Source organism: Poecilia latipinna, unplaced genomic scaffold (assembly GCF_001443285.1).
Source record: "Poecilia latipinna isolate Pla-1442-1.1 unplaced genomic scaffold, P_latipinna-1.0 Scaffold1127, whole genome shotgun sequence".
Lineage (NCBI taxonomy): Eukaryota > Metazoa > Chordata > Actinopteri > Cyprinodontiformes > Poeciliidae > Poecilia > Poecilia latipinna.
In genome coordinates this window covers 14,957-30,882 of record NW_015113743.1, presented here as the reverse complement: position 1 = coordinate 30,882, position 15,926 = coordinate 14,957, and the positions used below count along the sequence as shown (strand labels likewise).

The following is a 15,926-nucleotide window of genomic DNA, read 5'->3' as shown; positions in this document are numbered from 1 at the left end:
AAATTTACGTTGAAAAAAAACCTGAAATTTTTTAAATTTTTTTTTTTTTTTTTTTTACCTGCTGGAGTAATTAGTGTTTGTGTTTGTTTGTTTGTTTGTTGTTGTTCTAGATGAATTTGTTTAATAGTTGTGTTTCTGTGTCACTTTGAATATTAAAAAAATATTCTTCTGACAGTTGTGGAGTTATACAGAAAACTGAATTAAATGATCAGAAACTTCTTTCAGTCTTTCGATATTTGTACTGAACTACAGTGAAGATGTTTAACTTAGGCCAGGAGTAATAGAAAATTAAAAGACAATAAAATTAAGGTCAAGGTGTAACTCTTCAGCACCACGGACAGAGACAGAGATGGGTCGGTCATGAAATGTTTGTACTATATCACAGAGAGATTTCTCTCACAAAATGAAATTCTGATGTGATTCTTACAGAAGTATTTTCTGCAAACTGCTGGGTGTTTTCAGGCCTTCTGGGTTCAGACTGACCATAACATGCAATGAGGCTTTAGAATGAGGAAGAAGCTTCACAGGTGGAGAATAATGGCTTACAAAATGTTTACAGACAAATGAGTTTGCATAAAAGGCCTTAAGATATAGCTTAGCATTTTTACATTTATAAAAGTTTATCATTTGCAACTGCATTGTCTTTGCATCAGCACTGTTACTTTTAACAGCCTTATTACATGTCAAAGGAGAGGAAGTAAAAACTAATAATGTTTCTCTCTGTTACTCCACACATTTACAGTCTACACTATTTACTTACTTTGTTCTTCTCATATCAGGATGAGATCACTGTTGGCGCAAAATCTGATGACTCATGTTTCTCTCTCTCTTTTTCTGATTGGCTCATGCAAACACACACACACACACACACACACACACACACACACACACACACACACACGCACTCTCTCTCTCTCTCTCTCTCTCTCTCACACACACACACACTCTGAAAGAACCCACCATTTAGTTTTGAGAAGTTAGACTATTAACTGAAGGGCACACTGTTGTTTCTTCTGTCATCTCACATCTAATGTATGACATTCATGGACATTCACACTTCACACACATGTAAAAGTCATGGGGTTTTCATCGCCTGTTGGCATCATATGACTGTTAGTTTCATGATTGAAAGCCCTTGAATTTAGATCTGCGACCACCATTGGCTAATCAAGCCACTTCAATCCAACTGAAGGTCTAAATTTCTAATGGAAAGCCATGAAGGTGACCGCTTAAAAGTAAATTTAGATTCTAGTATAAGCAACTAATAATTGTCAGAAATTATTTTAATCATATATTTCTATTCCACTGGCAAAATAATATTTTTTTTAAATTAAAGAAACTTTTTATTTTAGTTTTATCTTATTTTTTTAAAACATATTTTATGTTTACAAAGCCTTTTAATATTTATTTTAGTTTTATGTACAAGGTTGTCCAGTCTTTTGGTTGTTTGTTGCCTTTTTTTATCTCTTATTGCTTTAATTTAATTATTTCCAATAGATATGATGTTTTACATTTATAAAATAAAATTCTCAAAATATTGTTTTGCATCTGATGTATTTCAGCCTCCAGTTTTCATTGTTTGTTGGTATCTTGCTTCCAATTTTATTGAGTCAGTGGTCAGATTTGTGACCAGATTCAGCTAAAAAACTTGCATGTATTAGGTTTGGACTCTGTTAAGAGTATTTTTTTCTGCAAAACTTTATTTTCTGAAGGTAGAAATATTTATTTGAGCATTTAGTAGAATGACTACATTCTGATATTTTATAAGCATAAGGAACAAACCATTTTAGTTTATTTTATGTTGTGACAGATTCATTTTGCCTCTCTTGTTGGTCTCCAACATTAGCTGCAATAATTAAAACTGCAAAACCTGGAATTTTTGTCATCTGACTGATTAAAAAAAAAGTGACTATTTGAGGAAAAAAGTGATTGTAACCATGGTTTTTGGTCACACAGTTTTTAATTCTTGTTTAAGGTTAAATTACTTTTTGGATTCATAAATCTGCATCTTTCTGCTTCATGCTACATATCAACCAAAACATTACAACCAATCTTTATCAATCTTCACAGTTCATTTTAGTGTTGAATCAAAGCATACATGAGCATAATCATAATGAAGAATGTTTTCCACCTTAAATGCAATACTGCATTAAAGGACCAGATGATCCAGCTGACGTTAACACATAAGACATTGTTGCTGATTTATTTTGAGATATTTTAACCAAACAGGACTGCAGTTTTCAAACTGGGGTCAGGATCCGACCCTGCAGGCGCTACATTGTTTCTAACAGTTGGTACATAAACAAGAGTTATGAATTTATTTAAAATGTAAACTTTGAAATGCTGAAAGTGTTATTTTCTTAATGCCTAACCTGTTATTGAAAATAACCCTAAAATCTTTACTTAACATTAGTTATAACTGTCAAAATATAATCCAGGTTCAAATGGTTTTTTCTTGCTGTATTGTGTGTTTTATTAATCAACTTAAAAACAAAATGTAAGAAAATTATCATTGTATGAATACTTTTACGAGGCATTGTAAGTCTCACTGTAAAGATGAATAAAGCAGTTTATTATGTTTGTTGTTTCATGAGGAGCAGAAAGAAATGACTGGAAGTTTGTTGAAGGAGACTCAGCAAGTCCAGTCCCTTTTTCTGCATCCTTGATCTGCCTGCCTCCTGTCTGTCAGTCGGTGTCAGCTGCTTCATGTGGTCTGCAGAGGTAGCTGACCTGCGAACAGAGCAGCGCATGGCTAATGCATCTGCAGGGTGTATGGATGTTGATGTAGTGCCTTTCCGGCCTTGCTGCCATCAAAGAGTGTGTCAGCATCAGGTGATGTGTTTTTCTGGATCCATATGAGGAGGAAGGTAATCAGTGACTATTTGCTTTTAGGGGTAACCATAAATGATTAGTGAATTTAGTTTTAAAGTGCTTTACAAAAAGTGTTCATATCTCTTTAATGTTTCATGATTTTGTTGCATTAGAAACATTGAATGCAATGTATTTTATTGAGATCTTATGTGAAACGTCACTAATGTGGTTCTCTATGCCTCTGCCAACTTTACACACTTAGAGACTAATATTATTTATTAGATTAAAGTATTGAACAGTGTCTAGCAGGTTTATTTTTGTAGGATTGTCCTGTGTTTAGCTCCCTCCAGAGATCCCATGTCCCTCCTGCTGAAAGTTTACCCGCATCATGATGTTCACACCTTTAGGTTAGTTTGCATCCACATGTAGCATTTTCTCTATTTATGGCAAAAAAAAAAAAAAAAAGTGTTTGATTTTGGTCTTGTCTGAGCAGAGCAGATTCTTCCACAGTTTGCTGTATCAACATCATGACTTATGAAAAATGTCAAACTGAATTCTTACAACTTTCTTCTAAAACTTCTTGTTCCTTAAAGGCCAGATTTGTGTTTGTAGTGTCAACAGATTCTCAAAAGTTACCACAAGCCTCTAAGCTATTTTTCCTAATTATGCTCTTTTTGCCAGCTTGATGTGTTTGTGTTTTGGTTTTTTGTGGCTTGCAGTTCTGCCATGCTCTTTATATTTTTGATGACGGCACAAATGGGTCTTAGTTAGATCTCCAAAGACTGGGATACAGGCTTTTAGTCCAAACGTTGCTTTAAGCTTCTCCATATTGTTATTCCTGAGCTGTTTCCTGTGTTTCGTCCTCATGATGCTCCATTTGCTCTTTTTAGTAAGTAGGGAACTTTTTAAGCCATTTGGTTACATTCGTCTTAATTTAGGAGCATCACAGTAAAGAGCAGTTCATAAAACTGATGTTCACTTATATTTATTAGACATGTAATTTGACAAAATATGCAAAAGTTTAAAAAATAAGTTATTTTGCAAACCAGTTTATGTTTGTGACACATGTGAAAACCAGGAGGTTTTGGATGACGGATCTGTTCTCATATCAGAACCTCATTATAGCTGCATTAGTGCTGAGGAAAGGAATGGTGAGTGAATGTTCAAACAATAGAGACAGAGGACTGGGTGGGGACATGCAGAGAGGGAGGGGGAGCATGCATGTGAGTGTGTGACCAGGCTCTGTGACAGCTGCCACGTCACATTACTTAATAATAAGTGGAGATTAATGTGCTTTAGTGTAGATATTTTATCTGAGCTCATATGTAGGACATTTTGGAAGCAGTTTTAATAAGATAAAGATGACAATAATAAGTTTAGGTAGATTACTGGTTGCACTTTGTTAGGAAAAACATGCAAAAACTCTTCAAACCTGAGAATTTGACGTTTGATGACGTCAAATAAGCGCCTCTAGCGCGCCCTCAGGCGGAAAGATTGCGACATTGCCGTCTCTCTAGCTGAGTCTCCAGAGGGAGGGGCCGGTGTTAGCCGGGGTACAGACGCTCCTATAGCGCTCAGCTAAGGCACTGACTGAACAGCGCACTGTCAAGACGGGCGACCATTCCTTGAAGCTCCCATCCGGGCGAAAGGGCTGCTGCAGCATCCGCACAGAGGGGAAATACCGCTTAGTTAGGCTCGTTTTTGTTTGACAAAAAGGTGGAATCGGACAGAACATGTCTTATCAAGGCAAAAAGAACATCCCAAAGATCACAGTGAGTAAAATGATAATAATAAAAGAGTCAAGAGTTATTTCTGCTTCATTGGCTGCAAGAACTTTGATGCGCGCCGCTGCAAATCAGTGCGTTAGATTTCATTAAACCTCGAAGTGGAAAAAATAAACAGCTTCGGCCTGATGTGAGAGCAGGAAGCAAGGAAAAAAAAAAGAATTAGGTTATGTGCACAGTTAAATGACTGGCTGCCATAGTGACGGGCAGAGGGAGATAAGGCGTTTTCTTAAAGGTGTCCTGCATCTTCTTTGTTGAAGGGAAACATGGCTTGAAGCGGCTGGCCAGTCAAATTCACTGACTTATCTCTTCTTTGTGCGGGAGACTTCTTTTGATGTTTATGGTTTTACGACAACGGTTAATTTTAAAAAAAATATATTTTCTGAGCTCAGCATTATGCTAATCCTTTAACATGGTTGATATTGTTATTTTAAATATGTTATAATTTCATAGAAATTGTTTTGTAAAGATTAAACTGAAACCAATTTCATTCCATTTTAATCATTTTCTCCATAATGTGCTCATCCCTGGAGATTTTTCTGGTTTACATTTATTGATTTCTGTGTGGGAGGATATTGATCTGGAATGCCAGGCCTATTTCCCAATTTAATCCAGTTTACCATATGTTTACGGGAAATGCATGGACAAAGGTGAGTTTGTATGTCCTGTGCTCTTTATTTCGAAAACCCTACTTTAGAGATGAAATAACCCCACCCGCCTGCCCACCTCCCTTTCTGCACGCTGACACAGACAGGGCTTGTGTTGCAGGCTGGTGCTGCAGAGAAAGTGAGAGGGCAGAAGAGGAGGAGGAGGAGGGGTGCATGCACGCCCATTTGTGATGAGCTGTGATTAGCCGGCCTTGTGGTGTGGCCCTTGTTTTTCTGTGTCCCCGAAGAGGAGAAGGATTCAGGCTCCTGTCACGCGGATGGGGTGGGGGTTGAATTCGGGGGAAGGCTGGCGTTGCTCAGCAAGGCAGCTGGGTGCTGGTGGGGTGTAGCAGCAGCAAAACAGCCTCTCCCACTGCCTCCTGTCTTTATGTTCATGTGTGTGTGTGTGTGTGTGTGTGTGTGTGTGTCTGAAATGTCTGCTTTCCAGTTTTCATTGTTGCAGCTCAGGCTGCAGTCAGGGGTGTGTTTGCTCTGCCTTTGTCTGAGCTCCTCAGCTGATTTTACACCACATGCAGAACGTATCAATCAGATCTACACTCATGTTCTGTCATATTCCTTTAATGCTGCACTTCAGGTAGAGTGTTTCTCTTTTATCTGAAAAAAATAAGCGCTGGGATGATTTATAGTTCCTACTGCTGGCATACGAGAGGCTTTCTTTAAAATGGTCTCTACTCATCGTATCAAAACACAGAAATCCAGGCATATAAAGATGCTGCAGAATAATGCAGTAAATAGAGTAACTCATCCAGAGAAAATGTTTTTTCTCTCTCAGTTTGAAAAAAACAATTACGTTGGAAAGTAGGGGTGTGACGATACATCCTGCTCACAACATGAGACAATATTAGGTTCAGTAAATACTTAATTTTTTATCTGTCTTAGAAAGCTTCTGCTCAGCATAGAATGATCCAGTCAGGATCTATAGCCAAGTTTACTATTTTAGATTTTAAACCAGAAAAGATAAAAATGCTGAAATACAAAGGTTTCTCAATTTGATTTGGTCTCAGTAAAATAACTTCATCCTTTTTATTGCAATATTTTGGTAATAACACAAATGTTTGGAAAATGACAGTATTTCTGTTTATCTTGCAGGAAATTATTTAAATGTTAATTGATAATATGATGAGTTATTTAAATATTTGTCAATTTTTATTAGTGCATTTATAGAATGTGCAATTTAATCTCAAATATTGTCAATGTCTCTGAACTTAAAAAAATAATTTATCGATATCACCAGAGACAAAGAAATGTGACAGGAAGGTTTGCACTGATAAATTGACCAATCGATAAATTGATCAACCGATAAATAGGCCCAATTTCTTACATTTTTGGAGATCAGTGATCTGCCGATCTAATCCACTGATGTAATCTACCATGAGGAAGGTCTAAAAGTCAGCCTCTGTCCTCTGCTCTGCTGTGAAGGTTTGACCGACAGACCGGCCCACCAGGTCACGTTTGCAGTTAACAATAGTTGCTCCACTGTCACCAGTTCAGCGACTTTCTTGCTATATTTAGCAACGTTTCAGAAAGAAAATCGGTATCAGCCAAAATTGGAATCAGCAGGTCAGGCTTTTGAAAGATTGGTGATCAGCCAGAAAACTGCAATCGGTGCAGCCCTAGTAGCAGCGCTGCAATAACGACTACTTCCTACTGCTGCAGTCTCACAGACGCAACACCTCGGTACAAAGATGCTCATGTGACAGACCTGATGGACTGCTGACAGAACACATCAGAGACAGAGTCACAATGAAAACATGGCCATGTCTGATACACAGCAAAGAACTGGACTTAAAGTAATGCTCACATTTACCTCTTCAAAATTATTCAATTCAACCAAGACGTTTGTTTGAGGCTGGCCTTGGTTCGCTGCCTGTCTGTAGCAGTCCACAGACACGGGGTTCACCTGGACAGGTTGCCAGTCTCTCACCAGACACCACTAAGACACACAGCACAGACGATACACACACTTTGTGAGTGAAGCTGGAGTTCTTGGAGAGAATCTAGAAACTCCCTGCAGGATGAACCCGGGTCTGGATTTGGATCTGGAACCGTCTTCCTGCAGCCCTACAGTGGTGACAAGCAGCACCTAAAGCTAGCTGCTGTATGAATAAACTGTTAGCCAAAATGTTCATAAAGCAAAGAGATAATCATAAAAATGCATACTTATGAATAATTTAAACAAGTTTGCCTTGCTTTTTACCCATTGGCCACTGGAGATAGTTACCAGCAACCTGCAAGGATAAAGAGAAATAGACAATGGATGGATGGAATTACAGTAGTTCTGTACTGTTTTAATAACTTTTTTCTATTGCTTTATTTGTGTAAATTTTGATTATGTTCTGAATTTAACGGTGATAAATAATAACCTCTGATTGAACCAAACCAAGCTTTAGCAGCCGTTAGCTTGTGGCTGATATTTATTGTAGTCAAATAACCACATAACCTTCCTGTAGAACTTGGTGTGTAGATTATAGAAAAATATTTTAATAAGTTGTCAAAGCTGGAATGAAAGGTCAACAAGACCATGGTCTGTGCAGAAATGTCCCGGCAATCCCCTTATTTTATTACACAAAGAGATGTGAAAAATGCATGAAAAGGTTCAGGGACATGACCTGCTCCTCACCTGGTACCAAATGTACAATGAATACAGCATTAGTGATACTAGAACATTTTTATAGCCTCAGCCTTTAGAAGTATATAAAATGCCTAACTACCAGCAGAAAAAATGTTTAGACTATCTTATGTTGGTCACGCTGACAAAGATCACATTACATGGCAAAAGTTTTTATTTTTTATGAAACAGTTTGTTCTTTGCAGCTTACACTCCAATGTAAATCACAGCTGACATGACTGTAACTTGGAGAAAAGATCTTGCTTAATTCAGCAAGACAATGCCAAACCACATTTTGCGTATTTTGTATTAGAAAAGCTCTGTTGTGAAATACATGTCATAGTGGGTTTTTTTTGCATGCAACTAAGATTTGTCACACAATGAGGAAAACAGATAAAAGGCAAACTCACTTCTAAATGTACCAAAATGCCAAATAATGGCCAAATACTTTATTAGAAGAGATGGTGGACTTGCATCTGTCTAATATTTTAGACTTTTTCTGCTATCGGTGACCCTGTTTGGGTTTCCTGTAACCCAAACTGTCCACCCGGACTTTCTCTCTTTATTTCCTCTCCTTTCCGTTCTGTTCCAGCTGTTTTCATGTGTCAGGACTCTGCTGCTGCAGCTCCGTCAGATTTCTAGGTGTGGCTCTTCCTTCCCTCTCACTGCCAATCACAGCAGTCTCAGTGTGGTTCCAGGCTGGTCCACCTCACCAGTAATCCCAGCCGGCTGGAGCAGCCGCTGCGACCCGCTGCTCCTGCTGAAGAACCCCAGATCAGCTCATACTGTCACGGCGCAGGCTGCTGCTCATAGAGCAGACACAATACCCCACGGCCACCCAGAAAATGCAGCGCAAGTTACCATGGCAACAGACGTACACTTGCGATAGCAGAAGCATGCCGGGCCTTTTTATGCTGCCCAGAGACCCATTCTCACATTCCCAACCCGTTGAGTTCAGTTTCATGGTGCAGATCATTTTTTTCTTCTCATTCCCGTCGTTACAAGGTTACATTACACCGTCCTATCAGCCCATCAGCATTCCAGACAAGCACAATCTTTCCCTGACCGTGGCTGATGGAGGCCTCCATAATTAATTTGGACGGATAACGTCTTGTTTTCGCTTTTCCAGAATGTGAAAAAATGGTGTGCAGTTTTGGGTAAGAAGTAAATATTTTTGATTGCTAGGCAACGGGCCTGGAGCAGAGGCATGGTGCATATTCAAGATGACTTCCCTCTTCCACTGGTCCCAGCCTGCCTGCCTCGGCGCAGCTCCCTCCACCCACTCAGGGGTCTCTCTCTCTCTCTCTCTCTCTCTCTCTCTCTCTCTCTCTCTCTCTCTCTCATCCCTGCCTCTCTCTTTCTCTCTCTGTCACAGCTAATAGAGGTCTTCTCTTCCATATCCTCCCAGAGAACTCCCTCCCCCTCCTTGACCTCTTTTGCGGCCTCAGAGTTTTCCAGGACTGCTCCTGCTAATTAACCACAGCAGAGTGACCATTTAGTAATTTGTATCCAGGTTTTATGAACGTTTTCCTCTCCAGTCTGGTGAAAGTGGAAAAACGTTGTCAGTGGGCATCAGCGTCGTGATACAAGAACAACATCCTGCCGTCTATTTTTGAGTGCAGCTGGCTTGTGTAACAGAAAATGACAATTTCCTGTGCTATGAGAGGCGCTTTATTTTAGGAACTTTGTTTGTTTTAGGAGTTGAATGACAAGAAGTTTTTCCAGCCGAACATTGCTCCACTTTGTTGCCAGAAATTGAACAGATAAGCTTGTCAGCACTTGTGTGAGGTGGCAGAAGAAGAGTTTGAACATAGACTTCAAACATTAACATACATGAAAAGAGAACAATAGACGGGAGCAAACCTATTGGCAACAAAAGAAAAAATATATACTTGTCTTCTTTATTTAATAATAGGCAGGTGTAGTGTTTCCATTTTTCTGCTATATAATCTTGTCATTTAGACTCATCTGTGATTTTATGCTTGCAATGTTTTTATGTAATAAGAGCATTGACGTCTCAAAAAATGTTAAAAAGTCAATTTGGGAGAGTCCTAATGGTTTTGAAATGACAAAGTCAAAGAAAAGTGGCTGTGGTGATTCTTCAATCAGTGAAGACTTCATTTCAGTGCAAAGGGAACATGAGACCAGTGACTAAAAGTAAGTTAAACAACGAATATATTCTGAAGGATATGGATCTTTTCCTTTACTGAGATTTTGAAAAGGCTGCCAACATTTCCAGATCCAGGGGAGCTCCCCATCCTGCCTTCCTATTATCTGCTCAACATTTTGCTCTTTCACTCTCAGTCTGAATAAACCTCCATGTGTCTCAGCATGTAAACCAAATAGCAACTTTTGAAGCAGCTTGTTACATCCTTGTGTTTCTACTATGCTGAAACAGCAAACGTTGAGTCGTCTTCACTCAGAAATACCTTCCACATTTAGGAAGGTTATTGTTAACAGGGTCTGGTAGAAGTTACTATAATGTTTTCACTATGAGAAAAGGTCCGATCTCTGAGTTTCTGACTGGCCAGTCGTCTGTCAGTCCCCATCAAGCTGAAATGCTGCTTTTGTTTTGACAGAGTCCAAGTTGACTGAGAACATTCTCATCACACCCCATTAACTTATGATATCTTGAGAAATGCCTGAATCGCAAGTGGTAGCCAGGCAGTACACAATCTCAAACCACAGAAAGTGTTTCTATAAGGATCACAGAAGTCAGAAACGGCTGCAGTACATGTTCATACATCTATTCTGTCAAATGTTAGTATTAATAGGCGGCAGAGATGTTTTAACAGCTGCAAACTCTCTTTACACACTTTAACTCATGTTTTGCTACAATATTTTATTAGATCAAAGTTTGTCATGGGTTGTAATGTGCATAGCTAAACTCATCTCCCTCAGACAGCTGTGCTCCAGCTTCAAACTTCAGACTTGCAGAACAAGCAGCACATCAGCAAGTCAAAGACTTTAAATGTCAAAACTGGGCTGTAGTAAAAATTCAGACCAAGGCATGTGCTGATAATGAGGATAGTGCTGTCTCGTTAATGTTGTAACAAATGGTTAGGGGTATTCCCATGACCACATAACAGCGCAGATGGTTTAACTCCAACAACATGTGCTGCAAAACCACAGTATTCACATTACATAGGGATGGAAAAGTTGTCCAATGTCCATTATTCTGCTCATATAAAATGAAAAATAATACAGAAATCGTGTGCATGAAATAATTGGCAAAATTATGAATCACTCGTTAAAAAGGTTTCTGGCAACAAAATTTCAGCATAGCTGTGGTGATGTACGGAAACAGCAAAACTTCACAGCTCTCATGTATCATCTGTGTGAAAATATGATCTGTGCAGCTTGGTTGGTGCTTGTGGTTGGACAACATGATCCTCAGTTGATTGAGCAGCTTGACACTCTTTATAGTAGCTTATATGAAAGAGCCACAGTAAATGTAGAATCTGCTTTTAAGATTTATAAGCTGAGATTTAGAAATGTCAGTGAAGGTGGTGTCAGGGACGAGTTTTTAACAAGGTCTGACAGTCTGCTCACAGATTTAGCTTCAGTACCACTTGGATCTTTGTAATGTTCTTAATGCTCGTTTACTGCTGTTGTTCTGCTTCACTTTTATTTGGATTTTGGGTTCTTGAATCAAGAATTTATCCCATCCAGCCAATCTACTGACTGGATATATGTCAAGTATTAATAGAAAGATAGTTGTTAATGGAAAACTATTGACTTCAAAGTGATCATGGATTCCTCTATGCTGTTCTGAGCCAGTGGGCAGAAATGAAGTAATGAATGTACGTAGGGAGATTGAATGAGTTCTTCAGTAAAAGGGCACACCCATAATCAGATGAAAACCCATAGCTTACGCAGTAGAGAGCTGTTCATATTGCTGACTTGTTTCAAATTAGTAAGCAGATCATGTAACTCCAAAGAAAAATGGGAAACAGAATTTTGTTTGATTACATAAACGGCACAAAATTCAGAAACAATTTAGTGAAAAGTAATAAAACAGAAAACCCACAAAGTCTCAGATCTCTTTTTTTTTTCTTGAGAAATGACAGACTTTCTGCTTTTCCAGAATTCATTCAAAACCCAACTTACTTAGCTAGCTACATGTAGTAAAATGCTTTAGATTACATAAAACAAGTACAGCCTATTTACCACAACATGCCAGCAAAACAATTGAACTAATTAAGGTCATTGGTGTTGAGGTCATATGAGTCACTTTCCATTGAACATTGAAGTGGATGGATGAACAGCTCAGCTGACAAACATTTATTCACAAACAGCAAAAACTATTTTTATTATAATAAACAGCCATATTAGAGAGGAAGACACCAGAAACCCTCCTGCCCCACTCAGGGACAAGGGGGTAAAGAAAGTGGATGGATGGATATTAGAGAGGAAGACAACAATATATGTAAAATATGTAACAGGTTAATTTGAATCTCTAGTTTTTGTACCAGTTTACATAAACGTTCATGTCAAACACAGACATTCATTACAGGAAGTTAGAAAAGTAGACATTTAAAAATTACCATCAGAAACTTCTTCAAACACTCTTCTTCATCCTCTATTTCCAGTCCAGGAAACTGAAAGCACTATTGCTCCACACTGAGTTCTTTATTAAATGTTCTTTAGGTATATTTGCAGTAAATAGGGAAAATATATAGCATTTGAGGAATGTTGAACTTTTATAGTTCTACATAAAGAGCTAAAATACAATTAGATGCTGTTGAACCTCCTTCACTGTAGTTGTTCAGATTATTGGAAGGAGAATGTTTGAGCAGCAGTCTGATGAATGCTGCTGATGGTTTCTGTGTGCTGTTAATGCTGCTTCAGGGTGTGGCTGCCTGCAGGCTCTGAGCTCAGCTTCACACTATTTGATCACCAAATACATCATCCATTCATTTCCAGCACACACATGCACACACATGCACACACCATTCGCCTTGTGCTTATGTGTGAGCTCAGCACACTATGCATGTCCTTTGAACAAAATTATGTATTTTATTTTTTTATTCATGCAGCTTTGACTGCAGTTTATTACTGTGATGAAACTGTTGGTTTTCTGCCAATTGGCTTGCATAATAATAGTGAAGTTTCACCTTCTCTGCAGACCTACGTCAACGTTTTATTCAAATGAAACCCTTAGTTTCCAAAACTTTTCTGCCTCAAACATCATTCAACATTAAATGATTATCTTATGATTAGATGATTTATTAGGAATTACGATACTTTTGACAGATATTAGTAGTTTACTTGTACCCTTTTATTAAAAACAATAAATAAGTTGATTTAAATCTCAAACTGTATTTTAAAGAACCTCTGTTCAGTGCAGAATTATCCAGTTCAGTTTTGGTCACTCTGTGTTTTAGATTTGAAGTAATGGTGCCCAGTTCTAATCCAGATTGCTTAAAAGCACAGAAGGCCTTTTATTCTGGTTCAATAGGAAGTTTTGAAGCTGATACCAACTCTGGCATCCATAACAGCTTGTGGTAAGCCAGTCCATTATGAGCAAAGAAGAATGACACTGAATGATCCTCTGCCATTAACATGCAATAAATCGTTAACCAAATCCACAACCTAATGGAAGATTTAGCTGTTATTTAGCTCAATAGTTGGACAAGTTTATAAGGAATGTTTTTAGTCAGATTTTCTTCTGTTTCCTTCTGACTTCAGAATTGTAAATAATAAATCCAAAGCTGTTGATTCCATCTGTAGCTGTTAGATGGATTATAAACGATCAAAGTGACTTTTTTGAAGAACCTTTTTCACTTTTCATCAGTGACATATTTTTTTTCCACGTCTTGCTGTGGCCAATGGATTAGGCATCAGCTTAACTGGACGGTTTGCTGAGAGGCCTCCCTACCAGCTGTCCAGTTGCCCCTCTGCCAGCTAACATCTCGATCTGCCCCCGAAGCGCCGCGCCCGGTTCCACAGGCAGCTGTAAACTAAAGCAGACATTCAGTACATCAGCCAAAACCTGGGACTCAGTCTTCCTTCCTGCTCGCTTGTATGATGACAACCTGCTGGAGATGACGATGTGCATCGGCTGCAGATTTCTCTTACTGTACCAATGCACTGACTTTACACTGCAGGACACATGAATACATTTGGGTGGATTTTCAGCTTTAAATTGTAGTGCAGTTCATTACAGTATTGTTTGCTTGGCAGTGGATTCAATTTGTGGGATTTTATATTATATTGTAAATAGAAGTTCCAGAGCGCACTCTGCTGGCTTAAATGTTAATCTGTAATTGTCAAGAAAAACACTTTCAGTATTAAGTACCTGCTTGCTGTTTGGTCTTCAGAGATGTGGGTGGTTTCATGTTGGTCATGCAGGGTGGTTTTTATCGAGACATGATGCGTTTGTATTGAAACGCCGCCACAAACATGTCCGTCTCTGCCCGGTAATGAATGAATGAGTGAATGAAACATTGTTCATCTCCTCCGGCTGGAAAAAAAGAGAGACAAAATGCAGCAACAGAGAAAAAGAGAAGCTCTGTTTAACTAAAAATAGCACTGGAATGAACTCGTACAGAGACAGTTTCTCTTGTTGATGTTTGCTTGACAGCGTTGTAAGCTAAACTATGTCTTTCTTGGAAAGGAAATACACTAAATTCAGATATTCTCTCCTCCCTTCTTATGTCTCTCTCTCATCCTTTTCCTTTGCAGAGCGACCGGCTTTTGATCAAAGGTGGGAGGATTGTGAATGATGACCAGTCCTTCCATGCTGACATCTACATGGAAGATGGCCTTATTAAGTAAGTCCCTGCATTTATTGTCCATTTACCTTCATCTTCCTATTCAGGTTTGATTTTATTTTTTACATTTAAATTACATGTTTCCTGTCCTTTCCATTTTCCTTCCTTTGTATGAGAATAGGGAGGTTTAACTATATCATAATATTTGAGAATATTTTAGAAAAATGTAAATTTTCAGTTCTAATGGGAAACACAAGAGTACATACCATCTAAGTAAAGTAGATGGTAAGTTGGTATAGTTGTCTAAAATACTTTGAATTCTTCCTGTAAATTTAACAAACAAGGTGAGATAAATTCTCAAACTTATTTTGTTATTCTGCAAAGCAGGAAGATGATTAAGGTGGTAAAAGAGAGCAAAACATGGCAGCTCTTTTTATTTTTGTGTGCCTCAGTACTATTGAATTTTATACTATCAATAAAATTTAGAAACCTTCAGTTTTGACAAGAGAAGAAGATAGTTGGACAAAGATCTTTTAGTCTTGTGTTTTTGTACAATGTAAAATTTTTGCCCCTTTTGCCCCTGAGTGAGGCAGTTAGAAACACTTAGAAAGCCTGGTGTTGCATAATAAACTGCCGGTTGCCTCTAGCACCAGTTAGCTGCTGGCAAGGACACCCTGGCTTCTGCCTCATGTCTGTCTGTCTGTCTCGTCTGTAAAGTCTGAACCACAGCGGCTTTTCAAAAGCTGCTTTCATAAAATGCTGACACAGAAAAAAGGTGCTACTCTGAAATCAGTCTACTTTCCTTTGGGTTGATTTATAGAATTTAGTTTTATTATTTTCTCCAGTCATTTCTTTTATCGAATGACAGTTTTAGTTATGGAGTTGATAGTAAACGTTAAGAATGTTAAATATGGTGAAGAAGCGCCACTCCTTTGTGCCTTTAACACGTCCTCTTCACAGGCAGATTGGGGACAACCTGATTGTCCCAGGAGGAGTTAAAACCATCGAGGCCAACGGAAAGATGGTGATCCCCGGAGGCATCGATATCCACACCCATTTCCAGATGCCGTATCGTGGAACCACAACTGTGGACGACTTTGCACAAGGATCTAAAGCTGCTCTTGCTGGTGGCACAACCATGATCGGTGAGAGTTTTAGGAAAAGCCATCCACACGCTGATGACAGGCAAAGCCTTAATTATTATTCACAGAGAGTGAAGCCAGAAAAGAGGTTATGGTGTGGGTGAGGGAGCCCAAACAGAAGACAAGAGAAAAGGGAGGGATAGGGGAACGCTGGGCAACTCTCCAAAAAAAAAAAAAAAAAAAAAAAAAAAAAAAAA

At 38.6% G+C, this 15,926-nt stretch overlaps 1 protein-coding gene across 2 annotated transcripts in view; it reads left to right on the top strand.

Moving 5' to 3' along the window:
• The window catches only part of LOC106959882 (dihydropyrimidinase-related protein 3-like), a 29,373-nt gene that overhangs the window by 4,375 nt on the left and 9,072 nt on the right, over positions 1–15,926 (top strand). The window contains exons 1-3 of one of the 2 annotated variants that reach the window (XM_015052719.1): positions 4,357–4,583; positions 14,559–14,647; positions 15,548–15,732. In XM_015052719.1, coding sequence (XP_014908205.1) covers positions 4,545–4,583; positions 14,559–14,647; positions 15,548–15,732 — 313 coding nt within the window. In that variant the 5' untranslated portion in view covers positions 4,357–4,544. Of the gene's footprint in view, positions 1–4,356; positions 4,584–14,558; positions 14,648–15,547; positions 15,733–15,926 lie in introns of those variants that run through there. The other variant, XM_015052718.1, reaches the window with a different exon arrangement.